The sequence below is a fragment of the Chanos chanos genome, chromosome 3, assembly GCF_902362185.1.
Source record: "Chanos chanos chromosome 3, fChaCha1.1, whole genome shotgun sequence".
Taxonomy (NCBI): Eukaryota; Metazoa; Chordata; class Actinopteri; order Gonorynchiformes; family Chanidae; genus Chanos; species Chanos chanos.
In genome coordinates this window covers 11,636,398-11,662,868 of record NC_044497.1, presented here as the reverse complement: position 1 = coordinate 11,662,868, position 26,471 = coordinate 11,636,398, and the positions used below count along the sequence as shown (strand labels likewise).

General features: G+C 41.7%; 1 protein-coding gene across 1 annotated transcript; it reads right to left on the bottom strand.

Moving 5' to 3' along the window:
* Positions 1–379: 379 nt before the first annotated feature.
* Positions 380–24,680, bottom strand: tmtopsb (teleost multiple tissue opsin b). Its single transcript, XM_030769282.1, has 5 exons — positions 24,670–24,680; positions 23,300–23,679; positions 18,297–18,625; positions 7,081–7,314; positions 380–667 (listed from the first exon to the last, which is right to left on the bottom strand). Exons 2-5 carry the CDS (start codon positions 23,676–23,678, stop codon positions 380–382), a joined length of 1,230 nt encoding a protein of 409 aa, XP_030625142.1. The 5' UTR covers position 23,679; positions 24,670–24,680.
* Between the last annotated feature and the right edge of the window lie 1,791 nt (positions 24,681–26,471).

The following is a 26,471-nucleotide window of genomic DNA, read 5'->3' as shown; positions in this document are numbered from 1 at the left end:
CTTTCCTTTCTCATTCATTTCATTCAGCCTCCTCTACGCTCTTTACCATTCCCGTCAAAGGTCATGCATAAATGTACAGAGGGGACACGTATGCGACGTGACACATGATCTTAAAAGAAGATCGCTCCCCCTGCTGCGCATATCTGCTCGTCCGCAGGACGGGTCAATCTCTCCTCTTTCAGGTTTTTTTAACCTTTTTCCTCTCAGAGTGCTTGATGACCCTCTCTGTGATATCCTGCCTCTGTTGTCATTTCACATTTTCCTGTGCTGCTCCCTAACTGGCCTCAGTCCGCTGCCCTCAGTCTTGCTCACTGTATGCACTCTCGTTCCACACAGGTGCCTCTCCACGGGTAGCTCTCACTTCACACGCGCTTCAGACTCAGCCGTTGTAATAGGCCACTAGAGAGACGCTGGGTTGGGCGGCAGCCCCGGGTCTGACCGCTGTGGGTGTGGGACACTCTCTTTGTCCCTCTGAGGAGGTCTTGTTGCCGGCGCTTTCCGGGGCGTAGGTGGTCGGCTGGCCCATGGAGGCCACCGCGAAGGTGACGTTGTGGCCGTTGGCACGTCGCACCGTCTTGAGGGTCTTTGTGACCTTGGACGAATTCTTAAAACTAGAACCCCTCTCTGGGGTCGTACACATCAAAAAGGCTCGGAAACACCTGTAGAACTGACACACACACACACACACACACACACACATACACATATATACATACACACACACACACACACACGAATGCACCCACACGCAAACAGACAAAATGACTTTTAAACTCAGCTAAGTGTAAAAATTCACATATAGGAAACGTACTTCTTGTTGCTGTGATTTCTAAACTGTTAGCAACCTCTTTGACCAATACATGGTGTTTGGGTAGTGTCACTCTTGCCCTCTTGTGCTAGTTTGCAACAATAACAATCTGGATTCACCAAAGACGGCAACCCGAAAAGACAAAACAGTTCATCTGACATCCTGCGTCTGTCGGGCAGACTAGTTTTCGAACAGAAAGCTCTCTGAGTGAGTAATTCATTAAGTGCTGTGGGACCTTGTAGTAGGGGTGTAGACAGTGATTATCTGAAAAGGACAGAGGCAGGCTGATATGAGGTGTCTGCACACAGCTGAATGAGGCGGAGGACCGGTTGCGGTCGTACAGCCGCGGGGGCTCTCTTCCCGCTGCATGGAGATCTTATAAATGCACAGCGCTGATTGCCGGCGCTAATCACTGGGCCTTTTCAAATTAGACCACTAAGGGTTTTTTTCCTCTCTAAATTCAAAGGAAAACATTGTGCTGCCTGAGCGATGGTACGGATCCTTGCAAATGCAAATTCAAGGACCTGCACAGTTGTCCAGTTCAGTCAATGTTTTGAGGCATATTTTTTTTTCTATTATAGATAAAGGTTTATCACAATTAAAGTGTCTGCAGATGCAACCCTGGAGTAGAACACATTTGCAGGGGGTTGGTTTTCAAACGGAAGTCAATCCACTGTGGATATGTAACAGACCTGCTACATTCACCGTAAAATTGTGAAATTTTTAAATTCTAAACCAAATGGATGGACAGAGTTTCTTAAAGTTCATGTTTGCATACAAATACAACTCTGGGGAAATTGCTGATAGTTGACTCAGAAGGTCATGAAATCTGCAACCGTGAAACCAAACACGTTTGTCGTTACGCAAAGGCACCATGTCAAACATTTTGCGTTAAGAGGTAACTTCATTCCTGTAGAACAGTGCAATAGAAAACAGTGAACAAACTGAAACTGAGGCATCCCATCTCAGCATTGCTCTGATATATCGACAATCTAAGAGTAACAGATTGTTGTTTGTGTGTGTGTGTGTGTGTGTAGCAGCTGCTGTGAGGAGGAGATGAAAACTGGCTCCTGAAGCATAGATTTGTCAGCAACAATGTTCAAGCTGTAACAGGGTTGACACAAACTAAAAACACAATAAAATGGATGTGTCATGCACCCTGCCTTTAAAAGCCCTGTGAAGTGTCAGGTTTATGTTTATATATATAAGTAAACTACGTAAAGAAAAGTAAGGAAAACTGGGAATGGAAGATATCTATAGGATCATGGTGGGGACTTTTTACATGCTGTCAGCATTTCTAACACACAACACACACACTGACTCTACACCCCTTGTGAAAACGTAGTGTACTTAGTATACGTTAAGTTCCATGTATACTTATAGTCAACTACATTTTCTCAGGAGATGTCACTGGTCGATGCCACTAATCCACTGAGGACCAGTTTAAACTCCTTGTTCATCATTGCCCATTTTTAAAAAAAAAAAAATTCTTTCTAGAGTGATTACACACAGACTATATTACAAAAGCACACTTTCAGTAGTACTATTAAGATAGCAGCCCTGGTCAAGCACACACAGGAAACACAGGGAGTAAAGAGTGCAAGGAAACAGGTGAGAAAATGAGAAGGCGGTTAGATAAGGTTCAATGAGACTGCAGGGTTTTAGCTGGGTTCAGGGGGTCACTGTTAATGGCTGTTAGACTGAGCAGACATCGATATCCCAGGACGCCCCTCTCCAGCCGGTCCGTAAATGGCCGTTCAGTGTTCAGTTAGCGGGATGGGATGCAGTGAAGCATGAGAAAAGTGCTCTACCTAAACCCTCCTCCACTTCTCAACTCCAACCGCTACACGACACCACCTCAGAACAAAAACCGGGCCAGTCTCTGAAGGGTTCAAATGTGATGCTCAGCAGACACCTTTCACTGGAAATCAAGACAGATGCACAGATCCATTTTATTTATCTGTCAGCGCAATATAATTGTATTTCTTATCTGGAAAACAACATCGATATTCACATATGACTAACACTTTTTTAACTTTCAAATGGCAGCGTTAAGAGCAGTCCAATACATCCACCGTTCTTTCCACGACAACACTGTGATAATGATGTGTCGTGGGGGGGGAGGCTGGTGTGGGGGTGACATAAGGAGGACCAGTGTTGATGTAAAGTGTCTATAAATGGTTTCAGGCTCATTAAAGAAAGCAGCAGGGAGGCTCCTGTTCCCGCTGGGAAGACGAAGGCGCGAGAAAAGAGTTCTATCCGGTGGGCAGCAGGCTTGCCGCTGGTTTAGAAAAAGCCTGCTGACCCCCACTTCTAACAGGACATCAGCTCCCATGCCTCCACTGGTCATTAAATGTGTATTACTAAATATAGTGGCAATTCACATCATGACTAAATAATTAGACTGTTACATCACCTTTGTCACTGTCAATATCTATCTGCCACTGGAATCTGCCATTGCAGACTTTCCCAAAGCCATCTTCGCCACTGTAAACGGCATTCATATTTACACCACTTATCAGAAATGTGTGTCTGCCAACAAATCCATTCATTAATTCCAGAAAAAAAAAATCACTGAAGGCAATTAAAGCAACATATATTCATGCTGGCTATATTTCTGCCATTACACATTAGTAATCTATCCTCACGGTGTAGGCAATCAGTGAATGATTACCGAACGACAGCGTTTGTGTTTCTGAAAAGTCCATTTACATGAGATAATGAGGGGACCTGACAAATGGAATGAATGCAATGCTCAATCATTGACACCATACATGAGACAGAAGGAAAGGGGGAGATGACGGAGAACGAGAACGGAAGAGACAGACATAGGTCAGAGGCCAGTAAAAACTCTGGTCATGGAGAGCATATGAATATAAATTGAAGAAGTTAAAAAAAAAAACCATCTGAACAACCTCCTTCAATGTCCTACTTGACATTAGCAGTAGGCGTCAGGGAATATTTTCCCTTCTAAGTGGCGACAGACGTGACAACCGAATTTGACATTTGTACTATAGGACTTAATATTCAGTTGAGTGAAGTTGGTTGCGTGGCCCACATTTGTGAAGCGGCGGGGAGCACTGTTGGTCTAATGAGCTATGGAAAAGCTGGCAGCAAGATGATTGGTCCGTAGAGGGTGAGAAGAGGATCCTGAGAAAAAGAGACTTGCGTTGCACACCAATTACGCTGCTGTGGTTTACAGGTGGCACCAGAGTAACGGGGGAGTGAGACTACCCAAAAACACAGCTCCGTGTGGTCTGCTGCTCTTTCTCCAGGGAGGTTTGACTCATAAAGTAGGCATTATTCCGGAAACCGGCGTTGCCCTACGAAATTTCATTACTCGTCAATCTTTGGCACTTTTCGATTTTAGAGTGTGAGTGCCTCTTCGAAACCAATAATTCAACCACGGACTAAGTCACCCTGAGGGGTCTAGAGCACATCACACTCTTATTAACAGACAGAATGCTAACTCTAAGAGCCACACTGAGCAATGGGATGTTCACTGGGTCTCGTGGGAAAGCACAAGGAATGAGTAAATGTAATTACCACACACCATGACAGCTCCTGAACCCTGGTGATACGAGACAGCTCTTATTTACTCACCCACTCAAGAGCTTTCCAGCCCTGTCCCAAAGGGAATGTATCTCTCTTTCTCTCTCTCTCTCTCTCTCTCTCTCTCACTCTCTTTCTCTCCTCCTCCTCTTCTTCTTCTCTCTCCTCACCTGCTGTCTCTCCATCTTTGCCAGTCTTCGTAGACACATACCAGGTGGATACTTGAATCTGTACAGCACTTTAAGTCTTCAACTCGCCTCAACTCACAGTTTCCATGGTTACGGGCTGGGAGGAATTGAAGACTGAAAATGACATACAGGGGAACGGTGTCTTCTTCGATGAGGAGGAACTAACTTTGTATGCATGACTTTCCGAAAAAGGATCTCGGTGAAAAAAACTAATACATTTATACATACAAAATAATAGCATCTATGGTGTGACAGAGATTTCAATAACCAGAAAAGACATTTCACCTAAGAGAGTTCATTGCAGTTTTCACTGGCGTAAAAAAAAAAAAAAAAAAAAAGAGTTCAGTGTTCAGAAACGTTTACAGAGGACAAACAATTAAAAAAAAAAGGAAAAGAGAGGAAAGCAAAAACATACACAACAAAAGCAATCACCAGTCACTCTCGATGATCAATCGACCACTACCCAGTAGCTCGTTGCAAATCTATACAACTTTGAACAGCTTATAACCCTCTTAGCAAAGGATGAGATACAATCACTTTACTATCAGACGACATCTGAGCCTGGCCCACTTTGATGGTTTTGGCTCTGCCAAAAGGCAGAGTGAACAGCAGGATGCAAAACCTGCTATCAAAACTATGAGGACATGAAAAGTCTGAATTTGAATTGGGAATGAGGAAGTTACAGTGACTGAAAGTGAGCGAGAGAGAAAGAAAGGGAAAGAGATGGACAGAGACAAAGACAGTGAAGGTTAAATACGGAGGAGTTTAGGAATGATCTGGAAGACAAAAATGAGGAAAATATGAGATTCTCTTTTTGATCGGAGTTGCAATGTAAAACTTTTTATTATAGGCTACAACGTGAAGTAGGGCAATTATTCTGTCAAAACATTTTGTCTTGGTCATTTTTGACAGTCTATAAATTGACGTCAGATCTTAAAGGGAAAGTTCATTCTTGTTGACATATGGGCTCATTTTGACAGTTGCCTCCTTGTAACTAAATTGCTGATGTAATTTTTCTGATGTGTTATTACAGTAAACCAATAATTAAGTATGTTTTTTGGTGTTTCCAATTTCAAATCCATTTGAATATGTGACTATCAGGGACTGACTGAGGGAAATATGGCTTTGTATGTTGTGTTTTAAGACCTATGGTCAAAGTCAGAGTTTCGTTCTGCCGCCTGTGATAATGAATGAGAACAGCATCAACAAAATTACACACCACATAAAAAACCCTGAACTCAGAAAAAATGACTTATTTAAAAATGACTTATTTAACCCTGTGATATTTTACATTTGGAAAGTCACTGTCAACACAGCCAAAATTCTAAAGTTTTGAAAATGTTCGAACAATGATGATGATGATTTCTGATGAAAAATATGAGAATACAAAAATGTGAGTTTTATCAATGCTGACAAACACTGAAGTAAGTATTACAGTAAGCCCGGGGTGTTAAAAAGAGTTAAATTCCCCGATTAAATGAACGATTCAATAAACAAACGATTAAATAAACTTTTGTATTCAGCACTCATTCCTTAAAGTTTTAAATCAGTTTAAATATGAGCTTGGTGGCGATTTCTGTACAGTTAGAACTACATGGATATGAAATTATTATTTTTTTCTTGTCCCATGTCACTGAAGCTAAAAGAGTATTATGACAACAGAGTTATCCCTGCCTTATGTTCACTAATTTCATACCTGAGGTCAATTTTGGATTGTTATGTTTCTGCTTTAAAGGAGGAAGTGAGTGACATTTCCTGTAATCAGTTTGGCCCGGACTCAGAAGGTGCTAATTATCTGTTGTGGGAACATCATGTGAATGGCACCTTAATTGCAAATATGTTCTGGTATGGGAAACCACTTGTGAAGGGGAAATATCCTGAAATATTTAAAAAGAGAGGCAACTCAGTTTACATTTGATAATTGTAAAACGTAAATCGTAAAATATGCTTTAATGAGGGACATTTGTTATTTACATTACATGTTCATGGGACAGCAGGTACTAACAGCTCATAATATAATCACGCTTACTATAAATACACAGACCCAAGGCTATGTTAGAGCAGTTATGGGCTCTGTTCTGAGAAAACAAGCATTAATGACACGCTCAATGTCACAAGTGCTATAGTAAACAGTATAAAACATTGTGTGCACATTCTAATAGACACAGGGGAAAGAGGTTTCTTGTCAATAAAATAGTGGTAGTATGGTAGCCTATCGAATGCAGTAGAGTATGAAAATAAAACATCTGTCTCCTGCTCGAGAGTCTTCAAGATTAAGTGCAGAGCACAGAAACTTTGCATTTGCATTGGTACACATTTGCATTCCACGTTTAATCATAGTGTGGCAACTTGCACAACACGCAGTGTTTTGAAGTAGGACTTTAAGGTCACGTAGAGTAAAGCATGCAAGCTTAGTTAGTGAGAATTTTCCACTAAATCCTCACAAGCTAAGCCAGCAACGTACCTGCTGAACATTGTGTGTTGCGCACCTGGGAACCTACAGACTCACACAATCTGCCACTTGTTACCCACCTGTTTGTTCATGAAGATGTATATGACGGGGTTGATGACGGTGCTGGTCTTGGCCAGCAGGGAGGGGACGATGCTGGCCTCTGGAGTGACGAGGCCGGGGTGTCCGAAAGTGGCCAGCAGGGCCATGATGCCGTAGGGGAGCCAGCAGAGCAGGTAACACACCACCATAGTGACTACCATGAAGAGGACACGCTGCTCCCGCTTCCGGCTCATCACCGTGTTTATCCTGCTCACCTTCATCACGCCGCGGAGGAGGAGGAGGACGGTTTTCCAGGGAGGAGAGGGTGGGGCAAGTTAGAAGAACGAAACCCACAAGAAAGAAAAAGAACATCACAAAAATTGGTTCATGGTTCAACAGAGATGACTATTACAACGTTTTAGCTAAAGGTTTTATGCTACATTTGATTATGTTACATTACAAATGGCTTTATTACATAACTCATGGCCAGAGGGCCTGCAGAATAAGCAGCGTGGAATAGGTCATTTCAGAAATCCGACCCCAGGGAACTGTCAGACAAAATCCACCAAATCCAGAAAATGACTGTGTAATGGATAAACATGCTCAGAAACTGTTGGAGGAAGAGTTTATTGGGGCACTCTTGGGGACAAACAATCTATTTCCGCTCCCATGATGAAGTTCAAGTCAACTTTATTGTCATCCTATATGCATACAGGTAGCCTATGCAGTGGGATGAAACATCATTTCTCCTGGACCTTGGTGCAACACACAAGACATGGGCAGCATAGCGAGGACTACACACAGCACAAGTAACAAGACATTTGCAACACTACGTAACACAAAGTGCAGCTGGACATTAGGACTCCAGGCCAGCAGGTCACTGTTGTGACATTACCTTTTACAACTACTAATGTCCTCACTGAGATACTAACATCGAAAAGCCTTAATCGCTTCAACTCTAGCCCCCTGAAAGCTCACATGGACGTTCTACACTCGGCTCTAGAGCCGTTTTTCTGAGGAGACACCATGGACACACTGTAAACAAGCGAAATCCTGTGGCCAAGTGGTAAACGATCCCAATGACTGCGGTTTACAGCTCGGCAGGGAAAAGTCGAGTATACGGTGGTCTGGCATTAAAAATGAATGATTCGAGTGTAAGTAGGGTTTGAACAACGCTGTGATTGAGTGAAACAATGTGGACATGCTGGGACCGCAGTCAGAGGGCTTGTGTGTCAGCTGTATACTGTATGTGTGTGTGTGTGTGCATGCAGTCTGGCTGTGTCTTTGAAAGAGGGACGGGAAGCTCATCTCCAACAGCTCCAGCTGCGTCTCTGCCACCTTCTCCTGTCAATACGGATTAACTTGCGTTCTGGAAACAAAAGCCAAACTGAGAAGTGCTAAACACCTCTTCTGAGCAGATTTCTCATTATGATATCGGCCGGTATCTTTGGTGGGTGCATTCACTTAGAGTGAATATGTGACACCAAATGGTCGCTACCTAATGAAGGTTTAGTGATTTGTTCATTTTGTTCTAACCAAATGACCTCATGATTATGCTGCTGAACTTTCGCTAAATACTAATTAATGGGTAGTCAACCAAAACATCAGTAAACACAGCATTTTTTCGCTCAGGTACTCACAGATGGTTAATGAATTAGACCTTTAAAAAAATAAAAACTAAAAAAAAAATCCCATCACAACTGGCACAGACAGAGGAAGTGCTGCAGTGGGACAAACTGATACTGAACACTTGGTTTGTTGATGGATGTGTTGGATATTGGCACCCTGTTGATTCATGCTGCTCTCTCTCTCTCTCTCTCTCTCTCTCTCTCTCTTGGAGTCGTTGCTAAAAATGAGACAGACTACATCACCAAAGGGTTTTATACCATGCAGTGAATCACGCTGCCTGTGAGTCTGGGTAAGATTTGAGACGGTAAAGTCCTTGCAATGAATGGCAGCAGCAGTAGCAGTCGCGGCTGTAGCTGGTGGCACAGCTGTGGATACACGACCAATTAAGGCTAAAGGTTTGCGGGAGGGAGCCGGGGCTGGTGGGAACGTAAGTGGTGTAGCTGGAGGACAAGGACACATCAGGCGATGTGGACGGACCACTCCTCTGAACCTATTTATGTCGAGCGATGAGTGAAAAAGTGTGACAATGGAGGTTCATTGTCAAATGGAGTGGAAGAGAAGTGGACACGGGGGGGGGGGGGGGGGGGGGGGTGCTTGAGAAGACAAAAGTACATTCAGGACAAAGGACGAGTGTGTCCCTCGTTGTGAAGACCCCGTCGTCACACGCGTGTTCCTGTGCCTCACCTAATCCTCAGATGCCTTTCACTAATTCCATCCTAGAAAAAAATTCCTAATGAGAAAAAAACCCCAAAAAAAGCCGGCAAAACGTAATTAAAACGATATTTATAAATATTGGTAAGAGAACTAAATGGATTATAAAAAAAAAATCTGCCTTGAAATTAGGGGGGGGGATTTTAGCAGAAGTAGGACAAACAAATAAGCTTAAGGGATGTTGCATAATAATTATGTGCTATTCGTGTGTACATGCATATTCATGCTTAACGGGAAAGTAGTTCAAAATCACATCACTTTTAAGGAATTATTGCCAGTTTTTTTTTCTTTTCTTTTTTTTTCAAATCCCAAAATTAATTCGCTACGTAATGTTTTGGCTAGAGGCTCTGACCTGGGTGATTATTACTGTCTATTGTATTATCCTCATGACTGCCCTCAAGTGAGAGCAACGAGGGATCAACAGAGAGAGAGACACACACACACACACACACACACACACACACATACACTGAGAAGTAAGATGTTGTACCATTAATGAGAAAAAAATGCAAATAGGTTAGTATGAGGGCATGGCGTGGTGGGCAAACATCAGATGAGATTGTAGGGTAATGAGTCACTCTCCTCGGGGTCCAGCTGTGGGCTGCGGGGGGCATGCCCAGCGGGTCTCAGAATCCTGTGAGCTGTACTGGAGGGGAAAGAGGAGTAGATCTGGCAGCCCCTGTAGGCTGTCAGACACTGTTAGGGCTAGCAGGATGAAGGTCAGCACACAGGACAGTAGGAGGGCAGAGCGTGAAGCTGTTGCCAGGTAGAATTCAGCCACGGTAAAATAAACATTGTCATCTCCGTCTGTGTTAAGATGAACCGGCGGATGAAATTCTGACAAGAGGGAGATGGAGAGAGAGAGAGAGAGAGAGAGAGAGAGAGAGAGCGAGAGAGAGAGAGAGAGATCTGCCAAACTAAAAACGATCAGGACCTGGAGAGAGGTAGCAGACACTAAATTGATTTTGTACTACACGCTGTGCTTTCCACTAAACTCTCAGTAGCCAAAGCCCTTATCAAATCACTTGGTTGTAATTTGGAAACTTGGTTAATCTAGGAGTGCTCCTGCAGGACAACCTGTGCATGGAGCTGAATTAGCAGGGAAGGCTGGATGGTAAAATGTTTCCTCTCTCTCTCTCTCTCTCTCTCTCTCTCTCACACACACACACACACATGCACACACTCAATCCCTACAGGAGATGTGACAGGCAAACATGTTCACTTGCCAGGTTGGCACTAGATTCAGAGCTATCAATGCTCCTAAAGATACATGAAGACAACACACACAAAGACACACACACACACACACACACACACACACACACAGAGTGAGGGAGAGAGAGAGAGAGAGAGCGAGCACAAAGAGGCAGTGCACAATTATTAATGCCAGCAATGTCACAGGCTACTGAAGGAATAAGAAGCAAGCTTTAAAATACAACCAGTTTGTCTACACATTGAATAATGACTAGAGTCCAGCTGAGTATACCACACGTAGGCCTAAAGCAAATGGAAACTCAGTTTAAGATAAATCTAAACAGGCGGATTTCAAACTGAATCACCTCATCAAATGCAGATGTTCAACAGGTAATGCCATCAAATTAAGGATAAATGAATTTGTGAACGCCGAACGATTCAATTTTAATCTGTTGTGATCTGTTGATGCCGGCTTCAAGACAGGAAAGGAACACTATATATATATATAAAAAAAAAGAACCAAACCTAAGACGACCGGATACCCGAGGCTGCTGTGAGGAATGCCAGGCGCGGCTATCAGGCTTCACATGCCGGGGCGGAGATGCTCACTTTGGTTCTGGCCCAGCTCTATCCCTCACAGAGACAGTAATGAGTCTGCAGTCTGCAATGAGTCTCAGAGCCCTACCATGACAAAATGCCATCAGGCTGTGAAACAGGAGTCCAGACTAGACTGATGAGATATGTGACCTGCTACACATCCTTACTTCTGGCAGTCAAAAGGAAACAACACACGTGATATACGAGAGCGTAAAAAGCATACACTGGAGATAGAGAGAGAGAGAGAGATATGGGGAGAGAAACTGAGAGAGAAATATCAAAGTAAAGGCTTTTAGAGGTGATAGAAAAAAAAAGCAAAAGAGGGTGGGGGAGTTCAGAGACATGAGAGATGTAAAAAGGGAGCTTGAGAAAAAAAAAAAAAAAAAAAGCGTAGGTGTTTTGTCCGGATTTGGGCCATATCCCAGTCCAACCCACTTAAGGACCCTAACAATCGTACCATAACTAATTTGGAAAGAAACACACTCCTGCCACTAAACAGATACAGGGAGATCCGTCATTGGAGCATCTCCCTGACAGGTGGGTAAAGATGTTCTGGGCATAGCTGTTTTAAATAGCTCTCAGGGGAGGTTCCTGTAGTCTTGGGTCATCTCACTCCTCTCCTCTCCTTCACCACAGTTCTTTAAGCAGCTACGGTGTGCACATACATTAATCAAGTACACAGTGCATTCAGTGCTAGAGAATGAAGAATTCAGCTGCTCATTGTTCTCTCTCCTTTAAGAGAATGGTGCGTCCAAAGCGGTATGAATACTCCTCGTCTACGAATCACATTTGTGGCAAATAATTAAATCCACTTTCCGCCAATTACGCTTTAACGACTCTCAGTCCCATGTAATTATTGACCATTATTTTGTGGCCTGATCTGACAGCAGAGTCATAAATGAAATGAGTAAAAACTTTACTTTGCTTTGGCATTGAAAACGCAAAATGGCACGTATGAATATCTGATAAGAAAAAAAAGAGAAAATCATTACAAAAGTCGTCTAATCCATTTATGGATTAGACGACTTTTTGGAACGTATGGCCGATGATGGATCATCACGGTCTTTATTGTTTGGATTGTGCAGTAACAAACTAAGAACTAAAATAACACTCCAAGACGCGTACAAAGAACTTCTGTTCTTAGTAGATCGATGAGTGGAGACTTTCTGTTGTGGCTGCTCCAGTCTTGCATTTCATGCCTGGTTGCCCGGTACCACAACCCGTCACGAGGAAGTGTGGTTTGTCTGAGAGGCTTGCGCTTTACTGCAATCCTCTAGCAAGTGGCGTGTGTCCAGTGCTCACGAGTTAAATCATTGAAATAACGACATCATCAATCAGAGAGCCCCCGGATTCAAGGTTTCCTGGCGCAGTGTGTATCAGAGCCTGCAGAACCGTCTGACCGACGGAAACGTCAGCCCATGTTTATTAAAGCTGCGGTGACAGAGCAGTCAGTCTCCCGGACTGACCTGGGGAGATGAGATTCCCTAGGCCCTGGCAGTCTGCAGGGAACCGCCACTGCTGAGAGACTTGGCTTAGCTCCATAATGCCCCCCCCCCCCCCCCCCCCGAACCCCTCCACCCCCTTCCTCAGACTGATGGGACCCATTGCCTTTAACGGGACTGCTTACTCAGCGAGTCTAGGCATCCCTTACTAGTAGAGACAGAACAAAACACGATTGTGAAATCCACTCAAATGGCTCTCCAGAAGAAAGAAAAATAAAAGGCACATTAACTGAAGGACCTAGTTAGTGCCTCGGGGTCAAAGCCATAAATGTGTAAGAATAGACTTATCTGAAAATGTGATTTTTTTTTCTTTAAAATTAGCTCCATAAAGAGGAGAAATTAAATTCTGAGCATGAGAATTGTCCTGCTTGTCTGAAGGAGAGGAAGATTTACCACCCTTTAACACTTGGATTACAATCAGAGGAAATAGCTCCAGCGTTCATCCAGCAGTAACAATAAAGAGATTAATAAGTATTTAAATCAATATTAATTGTCAGAGACGTAGAGACCAGAGGGCACTGTTTGAGCAGCAAGAGCTGTGGTCTGAAATAGTCATGGACAGCAGGATCCTCTAATACTGCCAACTGGGATATGTGATCACTACAACCTCTCTGATTTCCAAGCATGCATCGTGTATCTTATGAGCAAGTTACTGGGTTTCAGCAAGAGTGCAACTAAACACTTACTGCCGAATGAAATGGCTTTTAATTAATCAAACTGAGTCATTTACAGCCCGCTGTGATGCGGACAAAGCTGGAATGCATCACTATTGCTAAACCCACACTGTAACTCTGCACCTTAGAGGCAAACAAAATCTCTGTCAGGCACCGCGGTGTCCAGGTGAAGTCGCACCAAATGTAAACCTTTGTTACATCTCACTAACATGAGGCTCCCATGGCAACCTCTGGAGGGTGAAGTGAACAGCTGCCTGGAGAATCAGTTCCTCTGATCCACGCAGTGTGAGTTGGTAGTAGTGTCCTCACATGTGCCCAGGTTCTGAAGAAATGGGAAGAGTTAGTAAAATGCCTTTTTTTTTTTTGTCAGAACAATTGAAGAGGATGATGAGGTGCAGCCAGCATGACCATATGTATTAAAACCCCTGACAAACTAAAAGGGTACAGACTGGCAGTGACATTTTTGGAAGCTCTCTGGGTTGTCTGGTATGAAATATGAGAGGAAAGACACAGAGACAGATGGTTGCCTCTATCTGATGACAAAGCTGTCCTTTGCCTCTTGTTCAGGCAGACAGCACAGCAGGCCAGGCGGTGAACTCTGCTCTGGGGTTTGCTTTTGTGGAGTTAATCAGTGGCCATTGCTTGAATGAGGCCACTGTTATTCTGTGCTCTAACCCACAAACCCCTGTTTCTATTGAAACTGGAGCTTAGAGTGTGATGCTGTGAGTTACTTGCTGATAACGTGTTCCCACTGCATAACAGAGATGGTTCTGATACTTTCATAAGGACACAAGGACACAGCATGAGAATTTCATTAGCCAATAAAAATGCATTCTTCTTTTTGGTCCTATTTATTGGAGAAGACAAAGAGAGTCCTTTGATTATGGGAAAGGTAGCGTGTCCTGATATTGTGCAATAAAAATGGTTTTGAAGATGCTTTTGTAATCTTTCTAATAGAGATATTCTGTGGACTCATCACAGACTCTCTGTGGGAGAGCGATGTAAGAATGCCCAGCACAGAAAAAGACAGAGTTCTAATTTAGTTTAAGTAGCTTTTACAACAGCAGAGCTCTCGGAGCGAAACTTAAATCTCCTAAAATTACTGCACTTTATCAGTAATCTAGCAGTGACAGCTCCCAGTATTTGTCCTTCAGAGCATCTTAATTAAGAAGGATTGGAGTCTTTAAGAGCAACCTAATTAAATGGTACACAGACTGACTCAGTCTAAAAACATATAAATCAAAACACAATGTGAAACACAGACACCACAAGATCCTATACAACTAATTGGCTGATTTCAATGTTCAGCAGAGTCAGCCTAAAGGAGAAGCACAAAGCTCTGAGAACAAGCACAACTGCCATTTTAATGTGCCTTTAAGGCAGGATTTCTGCGGCTGTTTCAACATTTCATTCTATCAAACTGCAGGAGGCTTACTCATCAGTAAGTGAGTGTTTGATTGAATGCCTCAGAACCAAAGCTTTTCACACTCAGAATGGGTGAGATTTAGTCTTGACAGAGACGAGACATCTTTTTTTTTTTCAACTGTCTTAATAGAGTTCACGCTTCACCTGGCTCTCTGTAGCTAAGTGCGTGGCTCTCTATCCCAAGCTATCAACTGGAATTCTTTCCAGATTCAATTTGTTGCACTGTCTCTTTACATTTCCATAAGATTCATCTGTTTAAAGCACAAAGAGACTAACAATAAAACAACAAATTTTGTTTCAAAGAATGAAGGAATACTTCAGAAAAGAATTCAGACTCTAACGTTGCATTTAGCAGTGTGTGTGTGTGTGTGTGTTTGTGTGTGTGTGTGTGTGTGTTTCCTCCCAGGTATTGAGCAACAGCAGGGTTACACAGCTTAAGCCCAAGAAAAGCAGATACACAGAGAGAACTCAAAGATTACTGACATTCCATCAGAATTCCCGCAGCTCAATACCAATAAATAAAACCAGAAATTACACTTGCAATAGAAATCAGCACAATTCCATGCTGAGGTGCCATCCATAATTAGTTTGGATGAAAAGATGTCTAAACACACGAAAGGCAAAAGATGCTTTTAAAAATAAGTATCATCTTTAATTAAATTCATAGCTGCAGCCTCAAGACATGTTACACTGCAAAAGTGATTATGTGCAATGTTATATGACTTCTCTGTCAGGGCGCAGCAAAAATGAGTTCAAATCCAATTCTTTCGTAACGTTTGTGGTATTTCAACCCTACATCCACTATTAGCCGCTTTTGAGTGTTAAGTGTGGTGAGAGCTTTCACTTCCTGTAGGCACAAATCCACCAGCAATGCAAAGTGTTGTGACAAGTGGCCAGCCATTGGAGGTTCATTTTTATGTATGAAGAGACATTTGTGAAAAGCCAGATTTCAAAAGCGTGGGTATATATACTGGAGGACGATTAACTGAAATTCTGCGAGAGAACTGGAGCTGGGAATATGGCTGCCACCTCCTCTGCACAAAAAAAATGATGCTGTACATCTACAAAAGAGTCACATACTACGCACTTGTGTATTTAAATGCAGGCACATATACTGTATGTCTTTACAGCACAGCACATTTCTCTATTTAGACAGATTTCCATAAGACCATATAGAGTGTGTGTGTGTGTGTGTGTTTGTATTTGTGTATGTGTGTGTGTGTGTGTGTGTGTGTGCACGTGTGTGTGAATGTGAGTGTGAGCGTGGATGTGGGTGTGTGTCCGTGTTTGTGTGTTCATGCATTCTTTTCCCTCATAATCGTCACTCTGTCCTTCAGGACAGAGTGTCTCAGAGCTAACAAGGTCTGACCTCTATAGTCTCTTGTGTCCATCTCCTTGGTCCATGTGCCTCCTTGTCATCCATTAACTGGAAATGATTTGGGCTCTCTCAGTATTCATTTGGCCCCGCCACTGCCCCTGATGCTTTCCTTTGTCACAGGCTCTATTGACTGTACCATTGGAACAAGGTTATCAGCCTGAGCACAGGCGTGCAGCAAGGTGTCCTCTCACACACTTATTGAGTTTTTCCTGCAGAGGTTAAGCACTACTCTATAAGGGAAATCTGGATTCCACTTATTTCTGTGAAATGCAATGAACCAGCTACTTCATAGGCTGTTGTTGTTGTTCTAGAATTGTCTATGCTCAGCCCTGACAAACCCCTTTGCACCTATGAGTTTTGCATTTCCCCAGTCTATGCTGCAGTAACTGGCCGAACTCTCTCTCTTGTTTCAGCCCTCCAGACTCCTTTGAGATAAACAAGATGATGTAAAGAACAGTAATGGTTCTTTCCACACGTATGCGGCCTTGATGCTCTTTTATTGCTGTACTTTATTTCTTTATTAATTTATTTAGGGTTTTTTTTTGCCTGCTTGTTCTGCAAGCATCCACACATAAAAGATCAATACACTTGCTGAACAGTGTCCAGGAACTGAAATAAGCCTGCGACAAAGTCTTAGGAGTGAGGTCACTTGATTAACGTCACACACCAGCTGCAGTGTACAGGTCTCATTGTGTATGTATCTATAGATGACCTTCCGCCCAAAATGAGATTCAGCAGGGCTCTTATGGACCCATACAACAGTAGCATTTCAGACCCTTGGCTTAAAGGCACTCGGATGCATGTTAATGCAAAACCCGAGTGCCTGTGTGCTCAGTTTGCTTTGAATGACGTTCAAAGGAAATGTGAACTCCACTTACTCACCGAGGGCAAAGAGCAATTCTTCTCCCTTACACTCTAAGAAGCAAAAGCTGCCATCAACAGATGGTTCCGTGGTGTGAAAAAGGGGGACGCTTCACTGAAAAATGTATATGTGTTGGATAAAATCTGTTTGTGCCCACAAGAATGAGTCTCTATCAGCGTCAGGCTCCTACATCTTGCCAAGCCATTGGGGAAGCCACTCTAAATGAGAGCTTTGGCACCTGCCACAGTAAGAATCTGCCACAGTCACAAATTATGCTGAGAAACTAGAGTTTGTCACAGATAAAATGAGATTCTTTTTTGGCTCTTCACGCACAGCAAAAAAAAAAAAAGAAAAAAGAAAAAAAAAACCCATTCAGTAACGTCTGAGGATTTAGATGAAAGCTGTCAGTGGCTCTATAATCTTTCCATATACAGAGAGAAATATTAGTGACCTGTCACACATCAGGAGACAGAAATACACAAATATAACAAATAACGTTCTCTTCTGTTTGACAGAATGTAATTTTGTTCCCTCATTATCTGGGCAGACAAGTGCATCCTTGTCTCTGATTCAGTCTGCAGTCCTGACCAGACTTGCTCCACTTTAAACTTCTACATTTTAATCTTTAATCTTTCGGGATCACCTACGTTTATGTTGACACAACTGTTCAAAGTCCAACTCCAAGCTTCCTCTGGAGAACATGTTATAGCAATATATCACAAATATATCTACAGTATATCTGATAGGAGATTTTTGAGAGAGTAATTACTTTTGAATACAAGTGCGAAATTACTGTGAGGTTAAATTGCTTTTCCTTAACTCTAAAAGGTGTAACTTTATAGCAGCTTGCAAATCAGTGTATTTTCCAATCTGAGCTTTTGTTTTGGGTGAATGACTTTTTTTTCCTATGACATAGTTAAATTTGATCCCTCTCCTGATAGCAGCTATTTAAAATATCTAATAAAAAAACTATATTACCCTTCCACAACAGAAATATCTGAAACCATTATTATGGTTCTATGTGAAACATGATCATAGACACACTGGTATACCACTGCTAGAGCATATAACACACCATGCACATACTAAAGGTTCTTGAAACAGCTATCTGTGAATGAAATGTAAATAAAGACTTAACGCCCTCTGCCATATAGCTGGTTCTTTATATAAAGACATTATATAAAGATAGCATATGACATTATAAAAAATTCATATAAAGCGATAGCCGTTCCACACCCACACGGTCACCGATTCAGCGGATGCTTGAAGATCTGCTCAAACCTACCTGTTTGATAGCCTGCAGCAGCTTACCATAGCAGTAGACAATAACCACAAAGGGAAGGATGAGGCAGAAGAGGAAAAGGCAGATGATGTAAGACACGTTGTTTGCTGTCTTCGCAGCCCAGTTCACGCTGCAGGTGGTGCCCGGTCCTTCGGGCCCGTAGCGGCTCCACCCGAACAGAGGGGGCAGCGTCCAGGCCATGGAATACATCCATGAGAAAGTAATGCCAATCATCACCTTCCTGTAGTTGGTGGCATCTGCCTGTGTGGCACCCATCATGGTGCAGTAGCGTTCATAGGACACGACAGCCAATGAGATAAGGGATACGATACCTAGGCCAAAGAGAACAGATTTTCATTGTTACTTTTTTTACACTAAACTTTTCTTTTTTTTAACACGGAGACCTGAGAGAAGCAAACTGATCAATAGTTTTTCATATACTCAGAAGGTGTGTAAATAACCTGAGTTACAGAATTACCTCTCTGGAGCTGGTTTTGGAGTAAAGTAAGTCAAACATCAGTGAAACTCTCTGACAGAGTTGGAGTGAGAAGTGACTGTAGAAGCCTGTAATCCCCCAGTGTTGCATGATCAGCTTAAAGGTCAACACTCTTAAGCCACTCATAAGGACTGGACAGACACAGCATTAATTTGGTGCGTGGCATGCACTTTGTGTCACACTGTAAGAGCAATAACACCAGGCTCTATGTCTCTATGCTGATGGATATGCTGCAGCATATGTGTGGGTCTGAGTGTTTATTGGGTGATATTACCAGGGCGAGATCACATAGATTACGCCGGAGCTGAACCTGTGGACAGGCCTGAACCTAAGCCTAATTAGGGCATGTCACTGAAGTCTAATATGTGTTGTAATTGGAGATAAATAATGCAGCCCATGTCTCAGAAGGCTCAATGGAGAAAAGAATTAAGGTGCTATCTCAGCTCCTGTTATGCCTGAGGGGGTAGCAGATTCCTCTCTCCCTAAATCCTGCTTTGTTACTCTAATTGTTTGCTTAGACAGACAGTAGCTCTATAGGTATTTTTAGGAGCACAAGGGATCCTCTGCTGCTGAAAAAAAAGAAGCGGTTAATCACCGTAATAAATCAACAGAGCTTGTGTGTCTGCTTCATTCAAAAGTCTGATCGTTCTTGTGCCCAGAAAAGGTGATTCTCTTATTGCACAGCCACCTTGTAGCATTTGAGGAAGACAACGTTTAAATAGCAGTACTGGTTAATTTTGACTGCTTTCACCGGAACTGGGTTACTGTTAGTGAGATAGACAAGCCAGCTCCTCCTGTTGTCCTAGATTGTACAATAGAACTCTTCTTTAACGTTGCCTTAATATCAAGAGATTATACAACAAATTCATGATAACTGTATAACACTCACAGCTGTGAGATGGCAAGAATAACTAAAGTATTTGCTTTATCAAGATTCAAGATTATTTTCAAGTTATTTCATGTCACTTCAGCTATGCACATGTGGTATGTATACATTATGAACATGTCTTTGGGAAAAATCATATGCCAAATGAATACATGTACATGTAAAAGTAAATAACTATTTTCCACAAAGAAGTAATAGTTCAGAGCTTGTAAGCCAACTTTAGTTATTGCACTTTAGTTATTACACTTAAGAAATTTACAGCTTCAAAGCTGATGTATCCCAAAAACTAGTGCTGTATCAGGATGTCATGACAGACCGGATAAATACATAGTGTTCTGGCCAAAGATGTCACACAAACTATATTCTCTAAACACAAACCACATCCACTAAATGCAAACTATATCCACTAAAAACAAACTATATCCTCTAAATACAAACCATACCTACTCAACACAAACTATATCCACTAAACACAAACCATATCCACTAAACACAAACTATATCCTCTAAACACAAACTATATCCACTAAACACAAACCATATCCACTAAACACAAACCATATCCACTAAACACAAACCATGTCCACTAAACACAAACCATATCCTCTAAACACAAACCATATCTACTCAACACAAACTATATCCACCAAACACAAACCATATCCACTAACACAAACCATGTCCACTAAACACAAAGCATATCCACTAAACACAAACCACGTCCACTGAACAAAAACAACATCCATCAACACAAACCATGTCCTCTAAACACAAACCATATCTACTCAACACAAACTATATCCACCAAACACAAACCATGTCCTTACTACTACAGCATCACCTACACCAATGGCCATTGCATAATGCATCTGAAGCTGGCTTTTCTGTATATGGGTTTGTGTGTGTGTGTGTCCTCTAATTTATGGATGTTAAGCCACTGCAAAATATTGTGTAATTGGTTGCACAAGTGATAGTGCCCTTCAGGACATATATCAACCAAACATATGGTCACAGTAAGAGTAAACACACACACACACACGCACGCGCACACACACACACACACACACACACACACACACACACACACACACACACACACACACAAACATGGTTGCTTCACAGACACCGCTCACAAAAGTCTTCATCTTTATAAACACCAACATTTCTTCTCTTTAATGAAACACATTATCTGTAAAAAGCCATCATGAAATTTTCAGTCCCTTCACACATCTTTCCCTTTTGCATCATAATAAATCATCTTCTAAGAAATCTTCAAACAAAACTCTATCTGAATACTATGTCTACATTAATTAATAACAAAGCTCACAGGGAAATCCCTGTTAAACTCTGTGTTCTGGAAAGATATGCTTGGCTTTACATATTCTCAGTGTCCTGATATTTCACACGTTTAAGTCAGCTGATTTCTCTGCGTTTACAGGAGGATGAGAGATGTCCATCACCCTTACATAATGTAGCATACAGATCACAGCCTGTACTTCTGTAACAGCCTGTAACCTCATGTCTCAAAAAGTTGAAATAGATTCACAAATGTACATCATTAGAAGATCTTTAGTTTAAACACATTTCAATATCTTTACTTTGAAAAGACCTAACGACCATTTCTAATATTTCTGAAGGACAAATGTGAGAACTGAGTATGTGGCTGTGTTTTTCTTTTTTTTTTTTTTTAAGAAAATACAGCTCATATATAGGCTCCATATGCAAAGCATGCTATTAACAAGATGTAAATGTATTGCAGGGTTGAGCCCCTCCGAGCATTTACAGAGTCTGTCTCACAAAGGTCTCTTATTATATGGCTGTGAGCAAATGAAGAATATGAATGCCAGATCCCCGATCAGCACTAATCAGCAAAATGGTCTAATTAGCTACTTCACAAGAACCACCTGCCATCATGCTTTCTCTGATTATATCTGATTTAAAAGCACTGTCCATAGCTGAGCACATTGCTGGGCTGTGATGAGCAATCTGCAGGTCATGCTCTTAAATATTGTAAGCCCACCACTTCAGTCCTTAAAAATATCGCTCTACAATCACTAAAAAGAATGTGAGATGCACCGGATAAAGCTTAAATGAATATAGTTTGATTTACGACATTAGCAGTTGCTATTAGTGATAATAATCAGTATGCTTCTGTTTGACCTAATCTTTTGCTTTTAAATTAGCACCCTTTGTCAATGGTGTCCTATTCATAAATAACACTAATGACTACACGTGCAATCATGGTGTGACTCAGCTGATGATAATGCTGCAGCCACAACAAACAGTATAAATAGCAAAAATGAAGATGATATACTGGTAAAGTAGAGAGAGAGAATGCCTCTATTTATGCAAGGAAAAAAAGTGTCTTTTGATTTGGAAGCATTCAGTTTCTGTGCTGTTCTCAAACAGTGTGGTTCTCTCACCCACAACAATTTTAGGTCTTCAAGTCAACTACATGGCAAACTGAATGTGGTTGGTGTATAGTCTTCACACTGTTTCAACAACCACTCACTCAACTGACCTCTGTTTAAGCGCAAACAATACATACTGTCACGTTGTGTTAATAGAGAAGTCACTGCATTCTTTCCTTTCGGCTGCATCATGACAACTGTCAAAATGTGCCGCTGACCTTTCTCCATGACTGCAGGCAATGAGTTCTCCATATGTAACAGAAAATAGTACATGCAGGAAATAAAAAGCAATTAATGGCAGAATCTAAAGTTCCTTTGACCATTTGCATTGTTTTAGTACATCGAGGAAGGTGTTAATCTGTTCAATTATACGTACATAAAATAAAACCAGACAAATACAGTAGGATTATCTACCGTTTAGTGTTTGACTTTTTAATAAACAGGCGTTCGAAGTCAACGAACAAGTACATCTCAAAGCTGTTAAGCACAAATTACTTTAACAACGATGAAACACAGTTCCTATAAAGTCATGCAAATAAAATTCTGCTGCTAAACAAAAAGGAAACAGAACAGCACTGAATTTTTACGTATCTGCATCATGTCACATACTGAAACAATTATGTTTAATTTTGTTTTAACTTTTTAAAATCTCACTCAACAGAAGGGCATGATTACATGAAAAAAATGAAAAAAGATGGGGTCATTTACCACTGTCTTGGTATGTAATGGCAAGAGAGTTGCTGGTTGTGGTCAAAAGACGTTATCAAATATATCACTTGCCGAAAAACCGGATGTTCTGTAGGGTGTGGGTAGAATTGACTAGCACACAGCCTGTACAGATGGACAATTTAGCAAGAACCGAGTCATGACTTTTTGAAACCGTCCACCCCAGAATCCGCACAAGTGGGCAATTACACCGTATTCTTGAAAGGGTATGTATAAAACGGACACAGGAATATGTATGGGTAATCTTTTAGCTTTTCACTCTTGGATATTCATGCAACGAAATGTCACTTATTCGTTAAAACCACAATATCTGTATTGTGGACCTTAAAATGAAAAGAAAAAAAGAAGTTCAAATGTAATGATGGCGTAAAGGCATCAGAATGCTGGCATTGTGTTTCGTCCTTACAACGATACTGATTTATCTGAACTAAAAGTCATATGTGTCATATGAATAAAATCAGCCATTAATTGTTGGACAGGGACTCACCTAGACAAGCGTTTACAAAGCCGTACCACACGCAACCTGCTCGGCCGATAAGCCATCGTCCCTGCGTGCTGGCCGCAAAGCTGAATGGAGTTCCCAGGACGCACACTAGCAGATCACTGACAGAAATGCTCACGAGCAGGCAGTTTATGGGAGAGCGTAGCATTTTGTAGCGACAAAACAGAATGAGAACCATGGTATTATTGAGAAAACCGAAAGTCCCAATGAAGCCCAGACACACCGCTACGACCAAGTGTCCGGTCGGGCTCAGAGTGTGATCTGCGGGAGTCCCATCCAAGTGGCCGTTGCCGCCGTCACCGTCGCTGGCGCACCACGCACCACTGGCTCTCGCGCAACTGAGACTCACGTTGGACACAATCATTGTGATTTGGTTCAGTCGATGTGTCGGTGCACCATATGCTCCGAACAATTCAAAAGCTTTATCAGCTTTTTGCGTTTTGAAAGCGGAGTACCTATTTTTCTTGGTATTTCTATTTCTGAAGTGAGGCAATCCATTAATTTTGGCGAGTTTTTAGTCCATTATTTCAAAATTAAATAACTCCTCATTTTAAAATATAGTACTAGCGAAAGCACGTTCCCAAACTCAATTTAAACTTCAAAACATTTACATTTAAAAATGGCTAAGAAAATATAAGTTTATAACCCAATAGAGTGGGTAGAAATCAAGCAAGTAACATAGTTTCAAATCGTAGCCAGTCAACTGTCTGTGCTCCACCATGTGGTGGTTTAAATCCTCACAGCGAGGCCCGCAGCGGAGTTTTTATCACCCCGCGCTTGGCTGACGTGGTGCGTCGCGGGTCGGGAGAGAATGCCTCTATTTACGCCAGGAAAAAAAGTGTCTTTTGATCTGGAAGCATTCAGTTTCTATCAGTTATTACAACATTATAAGCAACCCTCGAAATTTTAACAATGAAACTGACAATATCATTCTTCTTCTCATAACAATATTATTCTTCTACTCAAAAATGTAATAACGATTACAGAACTTTTTGTTGTTGTTGCTGTTGTTGTTGTTGTTGTTCTTCTTTTTCTTCTTGTCACAACTTCTGCACTATTACTCAGCCACACACACACACACACACACACACACACACACACACACACACACATATATGTGTGTGGGCCTGTGTGTTTCATGTAAATAAATAATAGGCGACGATATTCTTTTTCTTTTAAAGGTCATTTATAATAATTCTGTATCACATCTGCAGATTGTACTAATACACTGAAGACTGAACAAGGGACTGAACCAATGAATTAATGATGTCAGCAGATTCAAAATCATGTCTAGAAAGTATCACCATCATGAAGGATACAATGAGGATGTGGTCTTATTGACAATCCTTTCAGTCACTGAGCTGTAGTCTATGTGAATGACCATCTCGATCTGGTCCGTAGAGAGTCTCAACTTTTTGCACTCGTGAAAGAGCAGCATTATTCTTGTGCCTGAATAAAACAAGAAAAAAAGTGAAAAAAATCCAATTAGGGCACAACTACAAACTGTAACTCATATCTAGCAATTACTGGAACTCACATCCTGTCTTGCTACAACTAAGCCAGAACAACAGAGCTGATCACATCGTCTTAAATCCCTCGAGCATTGTAAGCTCATGCATATAGAAACTTGTCTATGTTTAAAATTCATTCCTGCAATGGCAATGTATATGATTCTCTATTGATTAACACTGCATGTGCTCCTGCTGACCAAGGCCATTATTTCAGGGAGTGATACTGTAGGTAATTAAAGTTATTCATCATTTTTGTCCAGTTCAATCAAGATATTAACTACCTTTGCCAATACATGGAGCAGAAATCTAACTGAACACCTTGACTGCCTGGTGCACCTAGTGTAGAAATTCTGTAGAGTTTTGACTCGTGTCACTGTCAGTTGCATTTGAGCTGGAAAGCAGTTCAAACTTTCTTGACTGATGAGGAGACTTAGATACTTGGGGTTCCAGACCCATAAGCCAAAAGAATGCCAGAGGAGTGGCTCTTTCAAAATTAGTGCAATTTAGTTCTATGTTCACATGAACTAGTCCAAAGAATGTTCAAAGATCACAGTGTTCCTTAACTTTGGTTAGGGTTATATTTGTATGTAGCACTTCATCTTGTGAACATTTAGACTTGACATTTGTCTTTCACTGAGCTCCGGCAATATTTAGAATAGACAGGAAACGAATGTGTTGAAGCGTGCATGACGTGCGTGAGCGTCAGACCTCCCACTAGGCTAAAAATATGTTTTTCCCCAAACTTGATTTTTGGGGCAGCACGGTGGCACAGGAGATAGCGCTGGAGACTCACAGCAAGAAGGTCCTGGTTCGATTCCCAGCCGGGCGAACAGGCCCCTTTCTGCTGTGTGGAGTTTGCATTGTTCTCCCTGCGTGGGTTTCCTCCCACAGCCCAAAGACATGTGTTTGTCTGTGTGTGTTTGCCCTGTGATGGACTGGTGACCTGTCCAGGGTGTTTCCCCACCGCAACCCCAAATCAGGCGCCACATAAGCGGCACAGGAAATGAAGGAATGAATGAACAAACTTGATTTCCTGTGATGCATGTTCTCATTACCCAACCAAAAGGACTGTTTCACAGTGTCACTCTCTGATACTTCCACACAATCTAAAGCAAATATATTGATAAAGAATTGTTCATAGATTTAACTTATGGTTCAATGTCTGATATGCCCTTTTGTTCAAAGCAAATACAGTTTTTCAATTTTCCTATTTCCCAAAGGAAGGGACTTCCACTATTCAGAAAGGACAGATCACGCCAGTATCAATAAATTAATAAACTCATTTGTAAATGGTAATGGTTCAGCTGCGAATCCCACTTGATGGTGGATCGTTTTGTGCATTGGACTGTTATGAATGAGAATTCATTCGATTGTCCATAATAGCTTATTTACACCTTTTTTCTGTACATGGAGGAAAGATTCAGATTCCTCTGAGGGGTGAAAGGTCAAGGAAAGCAATTTGCTCCCCTCTATTTATCCATTTTTTTTCCGTCCGAGCTCAGAGGATTACGCTGCAATCAATTCTATTGATGAGGGACTTCATTTAGTCCCGTGTCACTCATGAGGACAAAATTCCGGAGGGATGGTTCAAGAAACAGTGGCGCATACGCATGAGTGCTCTCTCTCTCTCTCTCTTTGTCTGTCTC

What these genes read in the sequence shown, in the direction of transcription:
- tmtopsb (XM_030769282.1), bottom strand. Translation starts at nt 23,678, where the DNA reads ATGATTGTGTCCAACGTGAGTCTCAGTTGCGCGAGAGCCAGTGGTGCG. An exon ending in TGCTGCAGGCTATCAAACAG is followed by an intron (nt 7,315 to 18,296) that starts GTAGGTTTGAGC and finishes GGCGTGATGAAG; the next exon opens with GTGAGCAGGATAAACACGGT. An exon ending in ACATCTTCATGAACAAACAG is followed by an intron (nt 668 to 7,080) that starts GTGGGTAACAAG and finishes TGTGTGTGTCAG; the next exon opens with TTCTACAGGTGTTTCCGAGC.